General features: G+C 48.4%; 9 protein-coding genes across 9 annotated transcripts; 4 read left to right on the top strand and 5 right to left on the bottom strand.

The window, feature by feature from the left end:
• Positions 1-333: 333 nt before the first annotated feature.
• On the top strand, positions 334-2274 carry N7516_004633 (uncharacterized protein; the record flags this gene model as incomplete). The annotated part of the gene is made up of 2 exons (XM_057217353.1): positions 334-1877; positions 1953-2274. The coding sequence occupies 2 exons, from the start codon at positions 334-336 to the stop codon at positions 2272-2274; spliced, it is 1866 nt and encodes a 621-aa protein (XP_057079236.1).
• Positions 2275-4871: 2597 nt separating this feature from the next.
• Positions 4872-5066, bottom strand: N7516_004632 (uncharacterized protein; the record flags this gene model as incomplete). The annotated part of the gene is made up of 1 exon (XM_057217352.1): positions 4872-5066. One exon carries the CDS (start codon positions 5064-5066, stop codon positions 4872-4874), a length of 195 nt encoding a protein of 64 aa, XP_057079235.1.
• A 271-nt stretch (positions 5067-5337) lies between these two features.
• Positions 5338-5641, top strand: N7516_004631 (uncharacterized protein; the record flags this gene model as incomplete). Its single annotated transcript, XM_057217351.1, has 2 exons — positions 5338-5366; positions 5428-5641. The coding sequence occupies 2 exons, from the start codon at positions 5338-5340 to the stop codon at positions 5639-5641; spliced, it is 243 nt and encodes an 80-aa protein (XP_057079234.1).
• A 155-nt stretch (positions 5642-5796) lies between these two features.
• On the bottom strand, positions 5797-7071 carry N7516_004630 (alpha/beta hydrolase; the record flags this gene model as incomplete). The annotated part of the gene is made up of 2 exons (XM_057217350.1): positions 5797-6610; positions 6665-7071. The coding sequence occupies 2 exons, from the start codon at positions 7069-7071 to the stop codon at positions 5797-5799; spliced, it is 1221 nt and encodes a 406-aa protein (XP_057079233.1).
• Positions 7072-7854: 783 nt separating this feature from the next.
• On the bottom strand, positions 7855-8751 carry N7516_004629 (peptide-methionine-S-sulfoxide reductase; the record flags this gene model as incomplete). The annotated part of the gene is made up of 3 exons (XM_057217349.1): positions 8364-8751; positions 7947-8265; positions 7855-7888 (listed from the first exon to the last, which is right to left on the bottom strand). Exons 1-3 carry the CDS (start codon positions 8638-8640, stop codon positions 7855-7857), a joined length of 630 nt encoding a protein of 209 aa, XP_057079232.1. The 5' UTR covers positions 8641-8751.
• A 334-nt stretch (positions 8752-9085) lies between these two features.
• On the bottom strand, positions 9086-12194 carry N7516_004628 (kinesin family protein; the record flags this gene model as incomplete). Its single annotated transcript, XM_057217348.1, has 2 exons — positions 9086-11942; positions 11995-12194. The coding sequence occupies 2 exons, from the start codon at positions 12192-12194 to the stop codon at positions 9086-9088; spliced, it is 3057 nt and encodes a 1018-aa protein (XP_057079231.1).
• An 806-nt stretch (positions 12195-13000) lies between these two features.
• On the bottom strand, positions 13001-13502 carry N7516_004627 (uncharacterized protein; the record flags this gene model as incomplete). The annotated part of the gene is made up of 2 exons (XM_057217347.1): positions 13001-13438; positions 13500-13502. 2 exons carry the CDS (start codon positions 13500-13502, stop codon positions 13001-13003), a joined length of 441 nt encoding a protein of 146 aa, XP_057079230.1.
• A 214-nt stretch (positions 13503-13716) lies between these two features.
• Positions 13717-14414, top strand: N7516_004626 (uncharacterized protein; the record flags this gene model as incomplete). The annotated part of the gene is made up of 2 exons (XM_057217346.1): positions 13717-14173; positions 14242-14414. The coding sequence occupies 2 exons, from the start codon at positions 13717-13719 to the stop codon at positions 14412-14414; spliced, it is 630 nt and encodes a 209-aa protein (XP_057079229.1).
• A 1316-nt stretch (positions 14415-15730) lies between these two features.
• On the top strand, positions 15731-18556 carry N7516_004625 (uncharacterized protein; the record flags this gene model as incomplete). The annotated part of the gene is made up of 2 exons (XM_057217345.1): positions 15731-18157; positions 18212-18556. The coding sequence occupies 2 exons, from the start codon at positions 15731-15733 to the stop codon at positions 18554-18556; spliced, it is 2772 nt and encodes a 923-aa protein (XP_057079228.1).
• Positions 18557-19381: the final 825 nt, after the last annotated feature.

Here is a 19381-nt window from a genome sequence, read left to right as displayed (position 1 = left end):
TAAATACTGCATTCGGTGCATCGGCGCTTCGGGTGGCTATCGTACATATCCAAAAATCTTACGTTCAGGCCTTGGGCCAGACATTATCTGTTTCTAAAAATTCCTTACTGTAGTTCTATCTCCAATGTTATTCCGACTATATTTGGAAAACATGGGAATTATAGCTCAAGACATAAGGAGTGAGATCCACCACCTAAACCAACCCTAAGGAAAGGCCCCGCCTCCTTTTCACTATCCCACATCGTGTGGCTGAGTTGTCGAGCTAAACCCCATTCTGTTTTCTCAGCTTCTTAAATCTTCTGCATCTTTGATCGCCAAATCCAGGCACACGTCATGTTCGCGCTTCTACTCTTGCTTGGCTGTGTCAACCCATCACTCGCCCAGTCCAATTCAACAGCCCTGGAAGGCTGGCAGTTGGATGACAATACACGCTCAAGTTGGGACATTTTCTGGACTTGTGTTTCAACAATCCTTGCTTGCACATGGACGGCTCTACACATTTCTGTCCCAACCCGTGCTCAAACACAGACAGAAAATCTTTGGCTGAAGGCACTGGCATGGATAGGCACGATACTTGCGCCGGAGTTTATGGCTGGAACTGCAGCCGAAGAATTATGGCAGGCAAGGTCTGCTGTGGCACGCTGTAATGCTGCTTTCCGCATAATAAACAGCGAAGGAGATGACACAAGCCCCTCGGAAGTTGAAGTTCCAGAAACACCAGAGACGGAGGGAGATGACACAAGCTCTTCGCAAGTCTCAGAAACACCAGACATGGAAGAATTTGATGGTCGCTGGGGCACTGTCCAGGGCTTTTGTCTTGGTATGCATGGTGTTCTTCTCCAGACTAAGGATGATTGGACATACCCAGTGCACTGTAGCAACGTTGTCGCCCTGATCGAAACACGCGTTATCAAGCCATCCCATTTGAGGACTAGTGACATCCAAGACCGCGCTAAAGCTGACCCCTTTGCAAAAGGATTTACTCTGCTCCAAGCCTTCTGGGTGACTTGCAACGTTATTGCCAGAAGAGCATACAACATGCCCATTACAGCTCTCGAAATTGCTACGGTGGCTTATATCTCTTGTGCCGCCGCTACCTATCTAATCTGGTGGAATAAACCGAAAGATATGGTAACGCCTATCACGATTTATCTACCATACGATCGCGATTCCGAGAGTCTACCGTCTCAAGTCAGAGATATCCTAGACGCAGAAGTTGGGGACTGGGTCCACTCGGACGATATCGCTAGAGACACTGGATCTCCGGTATGGCAAATCATTGTCGCAACTTTTCATTTCCAACTTAGAATGATATCAGTCCTATTCGCACCTTGGTCGTGGAATAGGAAATGGGAAGAGCTGAAAGAAAAGCTGGAAGTCATAATCCGAGATGCGACAGCCGAGCCCTCTGCTGCCCGCAATGGTGACCATCAAGACGAGGAAAGTCCCCGGCAGATTGAAAAAGCATCTCATGCCAACCATGGTAGCCATATAGACAAAGAAGGTTGCGATGAGCCCGAATCAGAACCAGTCAATATAAATGGTGACCATCAGGATGAGGAAATTTCTCATGGTGTCACAGCAGCACCAGGGTCCCAACAGCCGAGAAATGAGCCAAAAGTTGACGGAATATTGGCTGTAAAGGATACTTTCCAAGGAAAAGAACCACTGATGGAGTCTTCTGAAACCAGCAGAAATGACCACCGTGACTTGGAATCCCAACAGGAAACCCACGAGGAAACCGAGCTAGAATCCAAGCCACAAGAAATGAGGATTTCAGTGGAAGACGACGAAAAGTTGACGATCACGGAATGGACCAATATCGCTCATTTCTACATGTTTGCTGCGCTGGTATTTTGCGGGATACATGTTGCTGCGTACGTACTAACTATTTATTATACCCATCCATCCTCTTCTCAATACTGGACAAAGCTGATAATCGAAATACGTAGATGGAACTCCATCTTCCCAACACGGGAGGAGCAGATAGTATGGCGAGTATTCTCGCTAGTTGCACTCTTCATCACCTGGCCTCTGTACTTGAAATACCTTTGGTCGTTCTATTGGCTCCGGCGTACATTAGATGACAAGGAGGAGCGTGTCTCAACTGCTGGTTGGTCAAAGCCATCGGACCTATTTTTCATATTGGTGTGGTTTTGCTGTTATGCCACTACACGCTGGGGAAGTGTCATCCTGATGTTTATATCCCTCCGGGCATTACCTGCTGGTTCTTATATCACTGTGGATTGGTTGTCATCAATTCCCCATATCTGATTTCCGTGGCATATGTTTCAAGATGTGTTGTGGTGATGTGATCCATGTTTTTGCCTGGTTGAGCAGTGTCAGGATTGGATTGACACCCTTTCTTTTCTTTTCTTTTTTTTTTTCAACTCTAGTTGCTAAAATAAAAGTAAAGAAATGAATTCCTCAGTCCAAGGGCACTCTAGGGATGTGGCTATGTCGTCATCCCTTGATTCATGCTAATATCAAAATGCATGCGTGTTAGCCAAGGCTGAGCATATTACGATCCTCGTTTATTACACATCTCGACGATGTCATTCTAAGGTCTAGAGTAGACTTATCAGCTGGACCAAGACGAAATCTGCAAGTGATCCGATTCCGAGAAAGGTTCCTCGTTTGCAGCCGAGATCCGAGGAGATATGACCGAGGTTTGCAGTTTGATAAGGTGCCTTACCGGCAAAGGCAGAGCTGTTGCATAAAATAAGCCGGGTGCATAGACCACGTTCACGCCTGTGAGAAGAGAAAAAAAAAGAAAAAAAAAAGAATACGTTTTCAGCTAACATCGGTCATTGATTTCGGAGCAGAATCGCCGTTAAATTTCGTGGTATGGCTGTGTTAGGAGCATAGGTTGCGATGGTAACAAACTACAGCTGGACCAGCTGGACCTTCGGCATCTATACCGGACTCCACTGTGGATGAGGTTGAACTATTGAGATGCGTTTCAGACTGGTGAACTGGTGATTGGCAAATTGCCTTAAATATTCCCAAAATGGAAGTTGTATAGATGATCCCTTCCTCTTTTGGTCAACCTTGTCAATATTTCCCCCTTGGATGATTTTTTGGACAAGTTTCTTTCTCTTTTTTATGATACGTAAAATCAAGGAGAGGAGAAGGGGGTTCCTATTGAGTTTCTGTAAGCTTCAGGGGCTGAGTTTCAGTCTAAAAATAAAGAAAAAGAGAATGAGTTCATGATTCAAAAGTTCTCCAGGGCTGATATCGTTGTGGGGTTGAGAGCACATCACGAACTACAAACATACAACGCCATCGTATATGTCGTACCACACCAGACCCTGCTCACCTCAGATGACCGGCTTTAGGGGTTCGGGGCTTAGCGAACCAAGTGATCGACGAAGTAGCGTATGGAGATAAGGTTGCTTGGATTCCGCCAAAGGTGCCTTGCATATACTAACGGGAGACCTCGTTAAACATTGCTAAGGGGGGAATGAACCCATTTGGATACGCGTGGGAAAAGCAACCTTATTATTTTGAAACACTGGTTTTCCATATGGCCATTGTGGCTTGGGAGGTAGCCGAAAACTGAAAAAAAGGAAAGGCAATCATGCGTACTCCGTATATATCTGCATATATTTAGTGTACGCGGTACGGTCCACTGCCCTCGGTCCGTAAGGCATAGCGGAAATCCGTTATTTCCGACGATGCTTCATTACAACATAGAGATCAGCATCAGCGCACTTGGTAGCCTTTAGCCAGAACCTCCAAGCTCGTTGCCCTATCTCGGAAATAAACGCCTTTTAGAGGATTGATCCCGTTGATCAGCGAATGGGTCTAGGACTCGGTACTACTCGAAAGCAAATTGCTATTACTGAAGCTTTACTTTACTTCCTAAGTTGTTCCACCCTTTGGACTCGTCATAATCGGCTGTAACAAGGCAATCTATGTGCCCCTTTTCTTAGGCATGTAATTTGGAGTTTTCAAAAATAAGTCACTCGCACTTCGGTGATCTCCGGCCGTTATGCAGTATCTTAGCATTCCTGTATTTGAAGTCATGATACAAAATGACCCTTAGGGCTTAACTCTGGTAAGGCATGACTGGTATGGAACCCTTTACTATCAAAGTATCTTGCGCCGAGAGTGGCGTGCCCTAATCGAGACTCTTCGCCGTTGAATGATCTGCATTGTGGATGTCAAGAAAGGGAAATGAAGGAAACATGCAGCAGGCGCGCGTGGGCCGGGGAATGTAGCATGGCGAGCTTTTGTGTTATTTTATTTTCTCTTTCTGACCTCTTAGAGCTAAGCCCCTGGTTCATTACATGACCATGTGATCGACCACGTTAGCCCCCCGACATTGTTTCACCCTGGAGGTTTACGTCGTAGTCATCCCACGCGAAGATGTCGGCCCATTGCGAAGCGCTTTTGCCGCCAAGGATGGGTTCGGGATTTGTTTGTTTCAACGGGTTATAGACCCTTAGTGGAGAAAAATGAAAAAAAATGAGGTTAATCTCTTTTCAAAATGGAGATCGTGACTCTTGTCCCTTGTTTGATAGCTCAGTCGAAGATCCAGTTTGAAACTCGAATTGATATCCACCCCCCTCGCTTCATTCCACGTATTTCGGGAGTCTGGATATTCCTAAACCTGAAACATGTGGTTGGCCATGTGCTTAGCAAGAATGCTGTATCTACGCTCAGGATGGATCGTACAGTTGTGGGTCTTAGTCCACGCATCCTTATGCGGCTGGTACCTGCCTCCTAGCCCCGGTTACCTGCAGATCGGCCAATAACAACGGACATGTCGCTTGTTTTGCATAGATGAGCCGAACGGGTATGTGCTTTTTTTTTTTGCTACGGACCCTCGCGGTTTCACGCTAAACGAATACCGGAACTGGCATGGTTCATGCAGACTGAGTCTTGGCGAACGTTGAGCTCAAGGGTCGAGATGCCATCACAGGCCCATGGCTGGTGGAGTTCATGCACTCGATGATGATCTTTTCCTCGTTTCCTTCTTTGCGTAGTCTCGTACTGTCCATGTGGGCTGTGATGCGAAGCTCAAGCTCGCGTGTTCGGCCCCAAAGGCATGCCGTCCCCATGCATAGCGTCAGACCTGCAGTGTATATATAGGAGCTCCCGCTCAGTGGTATTCTGGACATCATCAACTCAAGCAACTCAGCAATTCCTCGTCACCACGGCTCATTTCTAAACATACCGATCAAAGCCAAGCACATACTTCGCTCTTGAACATCACACTACCCCCAAACCTTCCTTCTTTCTACTGGGCCCTATCCCGGTGACTCGAGTTTTTGATTCCTCTGAACCGCCTGTGAGAACCTCACATCTATCATAAACAATCATCCACACACTATGTCTATTCCGGAACCAAGAACCACAACGTGAGTGGATGTATATTCAAATGGATCTTTCTATCAGCCAACTAACCAGATCTTCCCGTAGTGCTACCAACGGCAACAGTACCAACGCCGTAAGCCAAGGCAACGTCAGCCAAGTGCCGGGAAGCAACCGCAGCAGTGTGGACCGATTTGCACGAGCACCAGCCTCCGAGGGTCCTTACTTTGCCGGTGCGCGGATGCCAGAGAGATCGGCACACCTCACAGGGCTATCAAGTCAACTCAATGCCATGGAGGAGATCCTGAAGACTGGAAGTTAGGAAACTAAAGCAAACGAATAAGAAAAAAAAATGAATAAACCAACACAAACTTCTATGTATATTGTATATATCAAATGGAACCCAAACGAGTGTCCAATGAACATGGATATATCCCAAACTTCCCCCTCAATAGTAGATTCCGTAGAACCCCGTGTTTATAGTAACTCGAAGATATAAGATGCTACTTCCTCATACTTGGTACTGGGGAACTCATGTCCCGCTTCGTAGAACTTGAAGACGGCATTGCCACCCAGGGCAGCCGTGGCATCTGGAACAAGCTGACTTTTGACAATGATTGGATCGTTGTTGCCACACAGAATGTGGACTTTGTTCTCTTCTGGCCTCTTATTTTCGTTGCTTGAGGCACCGTTCTGTGCAGTTAAATACTCGCCAAGACGCGCCCATCTGTTCCATTGACGCTCTTGTAGGATCGGACCATAACGCATGCTAGACATGAATGCGTGGACAAACCCTATATGATTATTCACCTGCCATGCCACGGTAGACGGGATGTTGATGTGAGGGTATTCTCGGGACAGAACTTGGGCTGCCGCAGCGCTTTGGGAAGGCAGTTCCTCGGTGAGTACATCCGCGGCATTGAGCTTCTTGTTCTTGGGCCTGGGCGTGACCAAGGGACCTGCCCTCAGTCGACGGCTAACCAAGGTTGTTAGGATATTCTCAGGCATAAGACCCTTTGAGTAAAGGAGTCGACTCTGGAAACTGATTTGCGAATCGCGGAGCAAGCCCGAAGGGGCTAGGAGCACCAGTGACGACATAAGGTGAGGAAAGTACGATGCAAAGGCAGCGGCGATGCCGCCTCCCAGGGAGTACCCAGTAAGACAGAATTTGCCAGACTCTACACCTGTCCAAGCGATAGGCGATGATGCCAGAGCGAGCAAGATCTGTGTCGAGAAGAGGCGATTATCTTGTGGAAGATCAACAGGGCAGTCGGAATATCCTCTTCCGAACCTAATATCATGGGTTAACGAAAAGTCGAGGTGTTGAATGTTGTGCAACGCCTACAAGTCAAATAGCATCACGCGGCAGCCGCGATCCACCAGCGCATGGGCCACCCCGCCGAGCGAAATACACGGCGTGGTGATACCATGCACGAACAACACTTTGGGTCCATCTTCCGGGCCCCATTCATACACTCGGATCGACCCATACGGGCTAGCGACATCACGAGCACCGGGCAGAACATCAGGCGGGAGAGGCAGTTGGCGATTCTCCGACTCGGATATGCCGGGTAACACTGTCGTTCGAGGTGAGGCGAGAACGGTCTGGAGCGATTCGCCTCGAGGGAAAACAGATCGAGCGAGTAGACCAAGTGTGAATGAAGCCCCAGTAACTGCTAGTAAGGGGAGTTGAGTCTGTTTGTTTGAGAAGGCACCCGAGAGGAAATCCACTGTTTGGTTGTACAGAGCCATGGTTGCGATTGCGGGAAGTCACCCCTGGAATAAGCAAGTTCGTCAAAGACTGGGAAAGATGTTGTGATACAATATTGACTATCTGAACTAATGCTGGGAACAATAGAGAGAGCGACTAGCGAGAGCAGACAAAGCCAGGGAGTTGGAAGAGACAGCTCTGTTGGGAAGTGCTCGAGGGTTGAGACCGAGGCTGACCGGGGTGCGTGATAAGATTAGATAAGATAAGGTGGGGTCAGCTCGGCTCATCGATTAGCTCAAGAGGTCAGGTCACGCTCCGGGGGTAATATACTCGGCAGAGCAGTGGTCTGGTTCCGGTTGATACTGTTTGCTGAGTGTCTTTGAGAGCATAAATAGCCAATCCAATAGTTCAGCGAAAAGGAATGTGCGGCAATCGCGAGTGTGACCCAATTCTGCTCGTCCTATTTATTGCACACTCCCGAGGTCATCCAATAATGTACATGAGCAATGAAAGAATGGGTCGGACTCGTGACTCTCCTATGGTCTACTAGCTTAGCAATAGTATTCCCAGACCGGGGTTTAGACGCAAAGAATGGAGTGTATTTTGGCCAACAAAATAGTACGGAGCGCAAAAAGGAAAGAATGACCCTGGTCCTATAGAATAGAGATCACCCATAGGCGACCTTGGGCACTACACCCGGATTCAAAGAGAGACCACGTCCAAGCGCAAAGTTCCATAGTATGGATATTGACTTTTGTATTCAGTCTTCTTCGGGTACACATCATGAAGGCATGGGCTAAAATAAATTACAATTTGGAATCTAGTCAATCCGACAGAGGAGGGAAAGGTCGGATAAAGCTACAAGCAAGAAGTTAGCAACCTGATCAAATGAAACCGGAAGGATAGGGACACATACTGAGCAGGACACTCATATCCAGCAGGGTTATTCTGAAGATAGAGCTGGTGATATTCCTCCGCATCCCACCACTGACCTGCCGGTAGGACCTTGGTAGAAAGTGACGTCTTATACCATTCCTTGCTGACTTTTTCTGTAATCTGCTCCGCGATCTTATGCTGCTCATCCCCGTGCGTAAAGATCGCACTGCGGTATTGTGTACCAACATCCGGACCCTGCCGGTTTTCTGTTGTGGGGTCGTGCATGCGGTAGAAAAATTCGAGAAGCTGGGGGTAGGTCACAATTGAAGGATCAAAGACTATGCGGAGAGCCTCGGCATCTGTGAGAGCAGAAAAGACAAACAAAATAAGTATTTGAAGATGCGATCGCGATGAGGAACCGCGGGTTTTTTTGGGTCTCAGATAGCACAGCACTTACGTCCAGTTGAACCAGAGCAAACAGCTTGGTACGATGGCGACGAAACGGCGCCACCGCAGTAGCCCACCTTGGCATCGAGGAGGCCTTTGCCATTGCCGAAATTCTTGCGGTACAGGTGCTCAACGCCCCAGAAGCAGCCGGCTGCGACGGTCGCGGTTTGTGTGTCTGACATTTTGCGTGATTGTGTTTCTGGCGTCAAGGAAAAAGCCGAGCTGGTGGAGAAGGAACGGAAAAAGCGTGAGAAAAGGGTTGAGGCAACCGGAGCGGCGAAAGTCATCCGCAGAAATTCTGGCGATGGTGGAGACGTACTTGATAAGTGGGGATGGTCGTGGGTTCGGAAGTGAAAAAGGCCGCACAGGGTGCTGTAGCAATGATAGAAATGGAGCAGTATGAAGATTATAGATGTAGGAAAAGAATAAGAAGAAGTCGAGAAGAAAATGGAGAAGAAATGTAAGGGGAGCTCAAGAATTGGACTCTGGCGATGGCGTCATTCGGGGAATTCCAAGGTTCGGCATTGAAAAAGATTAGGGCTTCCGGCTAACCCTATCTGATGGTTATGGTTATTGTACAAAAGCTGCCAGCTGAACATCAATGCAACAGACAGAAATGACAGGCTAAAATTCAGTAGGAATTCCGTCGTACAAATGTACAAAAAAAAAAAAGTGGTATCTGCTACGCCAACAAAACGCCAATACCAATTAAACAATTCAAGACTCAAAAAATCAAATCCAGGATTCCAACTCATTCGCCAGAGCCCCATTACCACGCTTGGGAGTTGTGTTCAGCAGGGGCGCTGCCATCGCACTGAGACGAATAGCATCTCTGCTAGATAGGCTCATATTTCGAGGTCGACCGTCTCCACCCAATGTTGTGCGACGTCCTGTGTTCTTCATGACTGGGAGAGTATGAGGACTCAAGACCCGAGGCTTGGCATCGTGCTCTCTCTCACTCTTGACCATGCGCCGAGCTTGCGATGCGGTGAACATGTGGTTGTCTGCTGGCGGGGCCCCATAAGTATTGGAAGTCGGGCTGCGACGACGGTGAACTCGTAGAGTATTGGACGATGGAGCGTTGAACTGTCCACTAGCAATCCGCCCACTAGACATGCGTCGCATGGCCGAATTGATCTTAATAGCTTCTTCCTTGTCCGACTTCCAGCTGTCCTTGTTTTCAGATACTGGACTGCTCGAGAAGTTCCCGCTGGGACTACGAACAGCGATCCGGGATGGGCGGTCCGTCGAGGGGCGGTTCATAAAGCTGCTTCCTTCAATATCACGGAGAGGGGAGCTGTCTCTTCTTGAAAGAGGAAGGCTGGATGAAGGTGGTGGTGCCAATGGTGAGCTGTTGTTTCTCTTAGTTAAAAACCCTGCCTTGAAGCGACTGTTGTTCTTTTGAATGTTCAAGGTAGGCCCAGCGGGTTCGGGCTCGTCAGGGGTAGAAGATATAGAACCCGACGGGCTTATAACCCTCGGAATATTTCGTGGAATGGGAGATCCCGATCGAGGTGGCAACCATGACTCTTCAAAGCTGGAATCATCGGCAGAGTCGACCTTCTTGGGGGTCTTTTGGAATTCGGTCAAAGTGCCGTCTTCCTCATCGTCCTTCCATCGGACAGATCGTTTGGGAATCTTCACCTGGGCTTTCTTTGGCGTAAAGCTGACACTCTTTCGACCGGCAGTGCCTTTACGGCGACGTGGAGAGCCCTTGGTTGGTGAAACAGGAGGAGCAGGGGTGAGTGTAACTGGAGGGTTGGCAGTCGATACTGGTGGCAAGCTCACTAGGCTGAAGCGCTTCTTTGTTTTCGTGGGGCTTGCAGGCCGGGTAGAGCCAATGTTCGGTACAGACGACATGCTGCCATCTGGTTTGACGAGGTTGGTTGCTGTATCTGCACAATCCTCTAACATCTTTGTCAGGATGGTCCGCCCCTTTTTAATAGCCTCGTTTGCGTTTAGCTGCATGATATCCTCGATCGAGTTCATCATCTCAAACTGTGCTTGCAACAGAAGCTGTACAGCAGCAGCTTCTCCAGCCTTGTCCTGTTCTATCACAGCTGTCAATGCTTCGCGCTCTGCATTGGACCGAAGAAGATCCGCTTCTCGGTTCAAATTGGCGTAGTCACTGTTATCGGTAATGTCAAATTCTTGAAGCTGCTTTGCAGCATTCTCGACCGCCGAATTCACCGGTCGATCCCAGGTGCTTTTTGATAGTTTCTGGTTGTAATGATGTCTGCTACCTTCCAGCTCAAAGAGGATTCCCTGTGCAGATTTGCGAACGGCGTATAGGTTCGATAATCCCTCCTCGTTTTCACGCGCGGCGCAAACGTTATCAAAGGCCGCAATCCAGGACGACAAAATGCCAATTCTGCGGCCAATTTGCCTTAGTTTCAGCATGTTGTTGGTCTTCTCTTGCCTCTCGGGCAACGTGTGTTCGTAAGCATTGCGAATCCGGGCCACACCCTCGCGCAAAACAGCGTCTTTCTTCTCGCCCTGCTTGCGGAACTTGGTAAAGGCCACCTTTTCATAGTCCTTTGCCTGTGATTTAAGCTCATTGATCAAATTCATTTGCTCATCGATCTTGACCAAGAAGTCCTTCACGTGTCGATTCACATTGAACACATTCCGTGTGACCTTGGTCTGGATATTTTTCGCTCGATTCGCATATCGAAGGGTATTTTGGGTCTCATCAAAGTGATGACTTGAGGGGCTGACGCAGACAATCATGACTGTCTTGCAATTGCCACCAAGGGCAAACTTAAGTAATCGAGTGAGCTTCGAGTTTCGGTAAGGGATGTGGTTGCGCTTTCGTGGGTCGCATAGTGCATTGATGCAGCTTCCTAGGGACAATAGAGACTTGTTGATATTGGCACCTTCGAACAAACGTTCTCCTCTGTTCAGTGTCGCGCTGGCACGCTCACTTCCCGCTAGATCAATGATACTGAAAGTGGCCATGGTGTGAGGCTCATTGACGTCCGCGTTTCGATCTTTTTGCGCGACGTTGATTTGAAGGACGGCATGCGATCGGGATGAAGTAGCATTTGCTGCCGTAGGAGACATGGTGCGGCGCTCATTTCCTTGCATGATCATGTCCATTACCTCCCCCACATTCTGCGGGTGGTAACTTGACAGCCCAGCAACTGAGACTGATTGGTTGGAATCCTCCCGCAGCATCAATCCACCCTTTCCACTGCTACCACTAGGAACAAGCAAGTCACGAATGGTTTCGTTATAGATCTCGAGGTAGGATAGAGAAATTTCGGTCGATTTTTCGCTTGCGCGTTCGTCAATCCGCTCAAACAGCTCCTGCATAGTGAGAAAGATGATACCGGGCTGTTGGGCAGTTCCGGTGATTGTATGGGTCTTTCCACATCCAGTAGCTCCATACGCAAATACCGTCGCATTGTATCCATCGAGTACATTGTCGAGCAGGCTTCGTGTTGTAGATTCGTATACCTCTCCCTGGGAAGCGTTTTGGTCGAAGATGCGATCGAAGGCGAAGGTCTGGTCCTTAACACGCTTACCATTTGGCACCACGCTCCTGGAGAACTTTTGGACAGGATTGTCCTCTGGGGGGTCAAACACCCTAGTCCAGTTAGGATGTTGGACCCAACATTCAAAGTGCACGGAATACTTACAAGCAGCGGTCGTCAATCACTTTGACGATAGATCGTATGCCTTTCTGGTTAAGCTTCGGTGTCGGCGCGCCCGCGAGGGAACCATCGCCGAGGAACAGGGGACCCTCGTCACATCGTGTGACCTGGGCTGCCTCCCTGATAGTAAAAGGACGGACTCTGACTGCAACGCTGATAGAGGAAGCGCCGTCGGAGGCAGCCATGTTGGAAGGTCGGGTCGGATCAACCCCAAGGTCGTCAAGTGTTTTGCGGGGCCGGTACGTCAGGCAGTTGGCGACACCCTACAATGGCAAGGCCAAGGGGGAAGCTTAGCTATTTGGCGTCGAAAATAAGGAATGTAAAAGAGTCGAAGAATGGATCTAACGTATGGGGTAGGGAGTGCAGGTATTCTCCGAGGGGGGGCTCCTTGAAGCGATTTCATTTGTTGATGCGTGTACGTGTTGTCATCTAGTGGTTGCTCCGAGCAACCGTTTTATAGTGGTGTTTGATTGTTTACGCGTGGCAATAAAATCCCTGAGTACTAAATATTCGCAATTCCATAATATGTTGTATGTTCTCAAGTATTGTACACGCCCCACTTGCTCTATTCACACACATTATCTTTCTATATCGAAGATCGCCTGCCCCGCCAAACTGTAGTTATTAGGCTTTGCATAACTAGTTACCTAGGTATCTAGGTAGTTCAGGATGCTTAAACAACAGCTACAATGGCTGATCATGATATTGGACGTATTATGTCACCATGACTGTAAAATCTCCCCCAAAATTACTCACAGTGAGCATCAACGCCAGTTGTTTTTACCATAATGCGTGTATACTTGCTCTAGAGTTAAACATGCTACATATAAACGAGAAAGATCGCTTTTGGTATTGCTCTTGTCCTAATACCATTTTTTCCCGCCTGAACAAACGCCATATTTCGGTTCTCATAACTGCAGTCCTACCCTTGAAACGCCGAAAGCCACAGACTTGTATCCTCTGACCTAGACCTTTCTCAAATCATAATTCATTATGGCATCGACTCTTCCTGTGGCTCATCATTGTAGGTCGGCATGACAACATCCCAGCCTGGATCCTCATCATCAAGGTCCATATCAACACCGCCATCTTGGCCTTCGGTGGATTTGTGAAAGCGGAAGGCAACTGGACGTCCGTTCTGCAAACCCGCCTCCATTACAGTTACTGACCCATTCTGTGACTTGAGGCGCTTCCAGCCTTTCTCGAGGTCCGCTCGGTCGACAGGCTCACCGAACTCAATGCTGTCGGAGTCATCAGGAACAATGTCGCCATTTATCTCGGTAACTTTTCGCGATTTCAGGGCATCCAGAAGCCTTTCTTTGGTGAAGTTGAGTGGTTCGTGTGGTGGGGGCATCAGAAGCACAGTTGTCTTATGCTTCTTGAACAGGAGGGTCACAGAGCGCGAGTCTGTTTTGGATTGCTTAGGCGGCTGCTCGGTAATTAGCCACACTGTTAGATAAATCTTTATTTGAAAAGGCCGATTCACATACCATCTTAGATATTGTGGGGGAATTAAAGGGTTGGTCGCGTTGCGATAATTGATTTGAGAGAGAGACGGAAAGCGGAGAATCTGGCGGGACTCCGCCTTCCGCGCTCCGAATTTCTGAGCTTTGCCTCCAGCATCAGTTGCTTACATTCACCACGTTCTCTACAGCCAACCCTTGAAATTGCTGTTAGTGCCCTAATTCTTCTTTTAAAAGCTTTACCATGGAGACCAATCGGCCCCCATCTACCAACTCGCATCACGATTCCATCGTCCTCAAGATCGTCCATTGGGACAAGCTGTTTGAATCCGACAGCCCTCCACGATTAGGCATTGAGTTCGGCAAGCGGTTACCGTATGCTACCATGTCCGCTTTGTCGACTGGGCTAGCACTAGGATACTATCACGGCAGCAAAAAGGCAGGGCTTGTGTTTCGGGCCGAGAACGCGCATCGTTTCCCCACAACATCGACAGGGTGGTTCCAGTATCATAAAACGAAAAACTATATTGGTGTGGTTGGAGGCGTCAAAGATGGCATGAAGATGGGATTCAAGCTCGGTGCTGGCGCACTTGCATTTTGTCTCTTCGAGGAAACAGTAGACTACGCTCGGCATGACGAGAGAGACTTTTTATCAACAGTTACTGCTGGGCTGTCATTCTCCGGAATATACAGCTTGCTTGGTAAGGAAACTATTCCGCTTGGACAATATTACTGGGGGAACAGAAGCTGACTTAGCTCACCCACATAGCTCGTCACGATGTTTATACCGCCGCCCGCACAGCGAAGCTTGGGTTGAAATTGAGCTTGACCTATGGTCTTTTGCAAGATGCGCTGGAGACTTTGAAAGGAAACCACCCTGCCTACGTTGACTTCTTCCTCGGTAACCGTCGGTCTAAGGTCGAGAAAGAAGGATCAATCTGATCATAGGTGGGCCCATATCACAATGGCTCCTTTGATTATCCTGTGTGTGGATGTCCCAATCTCGCTGCAAGCTTGAGAGGTCCCCAATGTTGGCAACCAATACTATATATAGGCTCTCCCATTGCTAGGACGCGCTTCCTTCGATCGAGAAATGGCTGTGATGTATGCTGCTACAGGCAGTATGGATCCGACGCCGGCGAGATGAGCCCATATATCCGAGTCAATGCCGCCCCAATTACTAGTAATGTCTAGCCCTTCATCGAACCATTCTGAGATATTTAGTCTGGTGACCACCCCGGCCTTTATCCATCTGATCGTGTTCTTCGGCAGCAACACTCACACCACATTCTTGGTTACTTGTATATTATTTGCATTTTCTTTGATACCCACTTGTCCAATTAACATCAAACAAGATGAACATTTTTGCTATATTGGGACACGTGACCCGTCGCCGGATTCTGTGTTGTAGTATGATCATGCCTCAAGCGGATTGATTACCAATGTGATTGTGGCGTTACTAGATCGCATTTGGACTAGAATCTTGTCAGGTTTTATAAACAAATTAAACAAGTTCACCAAGTTCACCAAGTTAGCCAAGTTAAGCAACTAATGTAAGGATTATTGAGTGGGTACCCAACCCTGCAAAGTAATACAAGGTGAAGATAAGTCTGATGGCTACCACGGCACAAAGATAAGTGAACTGGTCGATTCGAGACCCTGACAAGGAATCCTACGCCGTATATTTCCTATCTGAAGTTTTTCTTTGTTTCCGGGGATAAGCCAAAAGGGCAGAGGAGATCGGCCCGGACGCTGCAGGTTCAAAGGATGATGATTGACCGCTCAGTGCTGACGTCCCTCACTAAAAAAAAAAAAAAAAGAGAAAAAAAAAAGAACATCAAGACCGATGTACATCTATATCGATCTACATTATTGATATTGATATTGATATAGAAGATATTAGAATATTTCAACGTCTTAAAAATCTCAAGGTGGAGGTTCTCATAGAGTTTCCGAAGGCTCCCTCCCAGGTGATCGGTGGAGAAACCGCATTTGACGTCGCTGAGTCGGGAAACCCCCCCACCTCAAGACCTTAGCTCGGCCTTGTCGTGACCTTTTTTCCTCCAAATCTTTGCTTCTCCTCTATACCCTACATTCATGTCTGTCCGTTAAACTCCGCGATAGCAATTGGGCGCTGAAGATGCCGATGCGAAGTTCGACGCTACTTTCGTCGACGTCATCGATTTATTGACCTCTTTTATGCCTAAGAGAAATAATTGAATCCATCCCACCTCCTCATTCAGAATACCTAGATCACAATGCGTCGCCATGGCAGGTCCAGTGGCGGTCCAACCAAGGCCGTCTCGCCCTTGTCCGACACTGTATCCCTCATACGCTCCTTCGATTCCGTCATGAACCCAAACCGACCCGTGCGCCCTTCGCCCTTGGCCTCCTCCCACATCCAAGCTTTGCCCTTGGAGCTGGTGGATCGGTTGCGGTCCTTCCCTCTATTCCAAGCTACTCCGGAATCCTTTTTGATCGAGGTCGGACAGCACCTGCGCCCACAGCTCCACGCACCCAACGATTATATCTTGACAGAAGGCGATGAGGCAAAGGCAATATACTGGCTAGTGCGGGGTGCCGTATCGGTCACATCTCGGGATGGCGAGAGTATATATGCCGAACTCAAGCCGGGTGCGTTCTTCGGGGAGATTGGATTGCTCATGGACCGTCCTCGCACTGCGACCATTATCGCCCGGACTCGATGCATGCTGGTCGTGCTGACAAAAGACGACTTTCGGAATATATTGCCTCGGTTCCCGGAGGTTGAACAGGCGATCCGCGAGGAGGCAGAGGAGCGGTTGATGATTTTAGAAAAAAAGAAGAAAGAAACCTCCGCGCCTGCACTAGACCTGCCTAGCCCGGCAAGAAGAGGCTCAAAAAGACTGCGTGAGAGCTTTTCAAAGGATCTAGCTGTTGCAGATGATGATGGGGACTTGAGCGCCAAGTCTGTGTACAAGAAGAGGAAGTCACCGAGTCCCGGTCGGCGGGATGGCTCTAGTGCATTAGCAAATGGATTGGTCAACGTACGTCTCTTGCTTAAAGAGCTGCCGCTTTTTTCTGGTTTGCCTGCCGACATCCTCCACTATCTTGGTCTCAATGCCCAACCGCGATCTTTCCCTCCATTTACCGACATTATCCAACAAAATTCTCAGGGCCGTGAGCTCTATTTCATTGTTCGCGGTGAGGTGGAGGTTCTTACAGAAAAGGCGGAGATGGAACACTCATCGGCAAACAAAAACAGCCCAAATGGGAACATTGAACGGCCGGGAATTGAGGTCAAAGCAAGGTTGAAGCAAGGCCAGTACTTCGGTGAGGTGGTCAGCCTAGATTTAGCACCTCGTAGAACCGCTACAGTTCGATCTGTGACTTCAGTTGAATGTTTGATGCTCGGCGGTGACGTCCTTGGTGAATTCTGGGAGAAATGCCCCAGTGACGTGCGGGAACAAGTTCAACACACTGCCCAAGCAAGGCTCCAGGCGGCAGCCGATGGCGATGTTGTCATGTCTGATGAGGACCCACAACCATCTATTGGTGATCTCGCCCTGGACGACAAAGTCAAAATCTCATCGTCCCGGCGACGGTCAATGCCACTACTTACCCTCACTGAAACTGAACTGGATGGACCGCATCAGTCCTCGCACGTTGAAGACCAAGACCAGGAAGTGTTACGGCCCTCCGATCCCGACCCATACTTCAGCCTTGGTCTAGATAAAGTCCGGATGCGAAGTCGACGCGGCTCGCTCGCACCGTTAGCTCCTGAGGAGATGTCAGGGGAGCAGCAGCGCTCACCTTCCACGGAGGCGCGCTCTGCCAGTTCCTCAACCATAGCCCTTCCCGAAATCGCCAGCCTCTCCAAGTCATATCAGACCGAACGGCCCCGCATCGACGGCTCGAATGGATTACTCCCGGACAGTGTCCTACTGAACATTTTCCAATTCCTTGAGCTCCACCACCTTCTTCGCATTAGGGCGGTGTCGTCCCATTGGTCAGGGCTCTTGACCAGATCTGCGGACGTAATTCATGATTTAGATTTGAGCGTCTACAACCGCAGGATTACAGATGACGTTCTTGTTAAGATCATCTGTCCCTTTGTCGGCAATCGAGCACGATCGGTCAATATCAACAACTGCTTTCACATCACCGACGAAGGCTTCACGGCATTGGCCGCGACTTGCGCCCCAAATACCACTGCGTGGAAGATGAAGAGTGTGTGGGATGTCACGGCCTCTGCCATCCTTGACATGTCCAGCAAAGCTACAAATATACAGGAGGTAGACTTGAGCAATTGCCGCAAGGTCGGAGACACACTTCTCGCCCGGATCATTGGATGGATAGTGCCCGCCGACCAGAAGATGGGCGAGAAACAATCATCGATCAAACCCACATTCCAGACAGCAGAATGCTCAGTGTATGGCTGTCCAAAGTTGAAGAAACTCACTCTCTCTTACTGCAAACATGTCACCGATCGATCTATGCATCACATTGCGTCTCACGCCGCTGGTCGGATTGAGGAAATGGATTTGACTCGTTGCACCACAATCACAGACCAAGGGTTCAAATACTGGGGGAATGCTCAGTTCACCAACCTGCGAAAGCTTTGCTTAGCGGATTGCACGTATTTGACGGACAACGCCATTGTGCATCTAACTACTGCGGCCAAGAACCTGGAGGAATTAGATCTGGTGAGTCTACATCAAATCAAATGTGAAATATCATTATTTACTAATCCCCACCAGACCTTTTGCTGCGCATTGTCAGATACGGCAACCGAAGTCCTTGCCTTGCAGTGCTCAAATTTGAAGTATCTCAACATGGCATTCTGCGGTTCCGCAATTTCCGATCCTTCCCTACGAAGCATCGGTCTTCACCTACTTTCTCTTCGACATTTATCGGTCCGTGGCTGTGTTCGAGTGACTGGAGTGGGCGTCGAGGCTGTTGCGGAAGGCTGCCATCAACTCCAGGTCTTCGATGTCAGTCAATGCAAGAATCTCGGACCCTGGCTTGAGGACGGTGGTGCTGTCCACTACCAACCGAGAGTCGAATTTAAAACTGTCGCCCCGAACAAGAAGCTTCCTCGATGAACAATGAACCCTTACAAACCTTGAACTTTTCGTTGCACACCCCTCCCCTGGTTTCTATCCGGTTACCTTTTTTTCCCCTCCACGACGACGCCTGGCGTGACGCCCGATCCTGCAAGTTGCATGGTACATTTATTGGCACATAATGTATGCCTCTCTAATCTTTTCTGTCATTATTTTCTAGTTTCTACTTTGCCATCGTTATCTGATCTCGGCGTTTGAATTTACCAGGACAAATTTTCTTTTCACTTTCGGATTACATTCTCGCGTCAGGCAGATTTTTGCTTTTACATTTTGGTGGTTTCGGGTCTAGCCCGTGGGCAGGTCAAGCATGGCCGGAGTTCAGAGACTGAAGGCATCTACGAGTTACATGGTGTTTGTTTCTTTTCCTTAATACTCAATGTTCTTGGACTATCTTCTATCTTTTACGACATAATGCTGCACATCTGATTTGACCGATATTTCTCGCTGTATTTTAAGGTCCTTGGTGCTATCTATTTCTGGTGTATCTACAATTAAACACAAAATTTTATTCGACTGTAAAGATGAAGGTATGGTTGTCCATGCTATCTTCTCTCTCTAGATAGAGGGTTCTTTCTACATGACTCTAAATACATCACCCCTATACAATCTACATATTTCTAGTCTTGAAAGCTGAAATTATCTTTCAACTTCATCCTAACAATGAATTTTGTGGTGTCTTATCTACCGTCTTTGTTACCCCTTTTCTAACATTTCTTAAAGGACCTTCTTTCAACCCGTTTGAGGTCATGTATGAGCATTCACTGAGATGAAGACAAAGAGCCCAACTTTAATTATATCATGTTC

Source organism: Penicillium verrucosum, assembly GCF_028828655.1.
Source record: "Penicillium verrucosum strain IBT 35672 chromosome Unknown utg000001l_segment0_segment0, whole genome shotgun sequence".
NCBI classification, from domain to species: domain Eukaryota; kingdom Fungi; phylum Ascomycota; class Eurotiomycetes; order Eurotiales; family Aspergillaceae; genus Penicillium; species Penicillium verrucosum.
The sequence above is the reverse complement of the archived record's forward strand: the minus strand, read 5'-3'. Positions and strand labels throughout refer to the sequence as shown.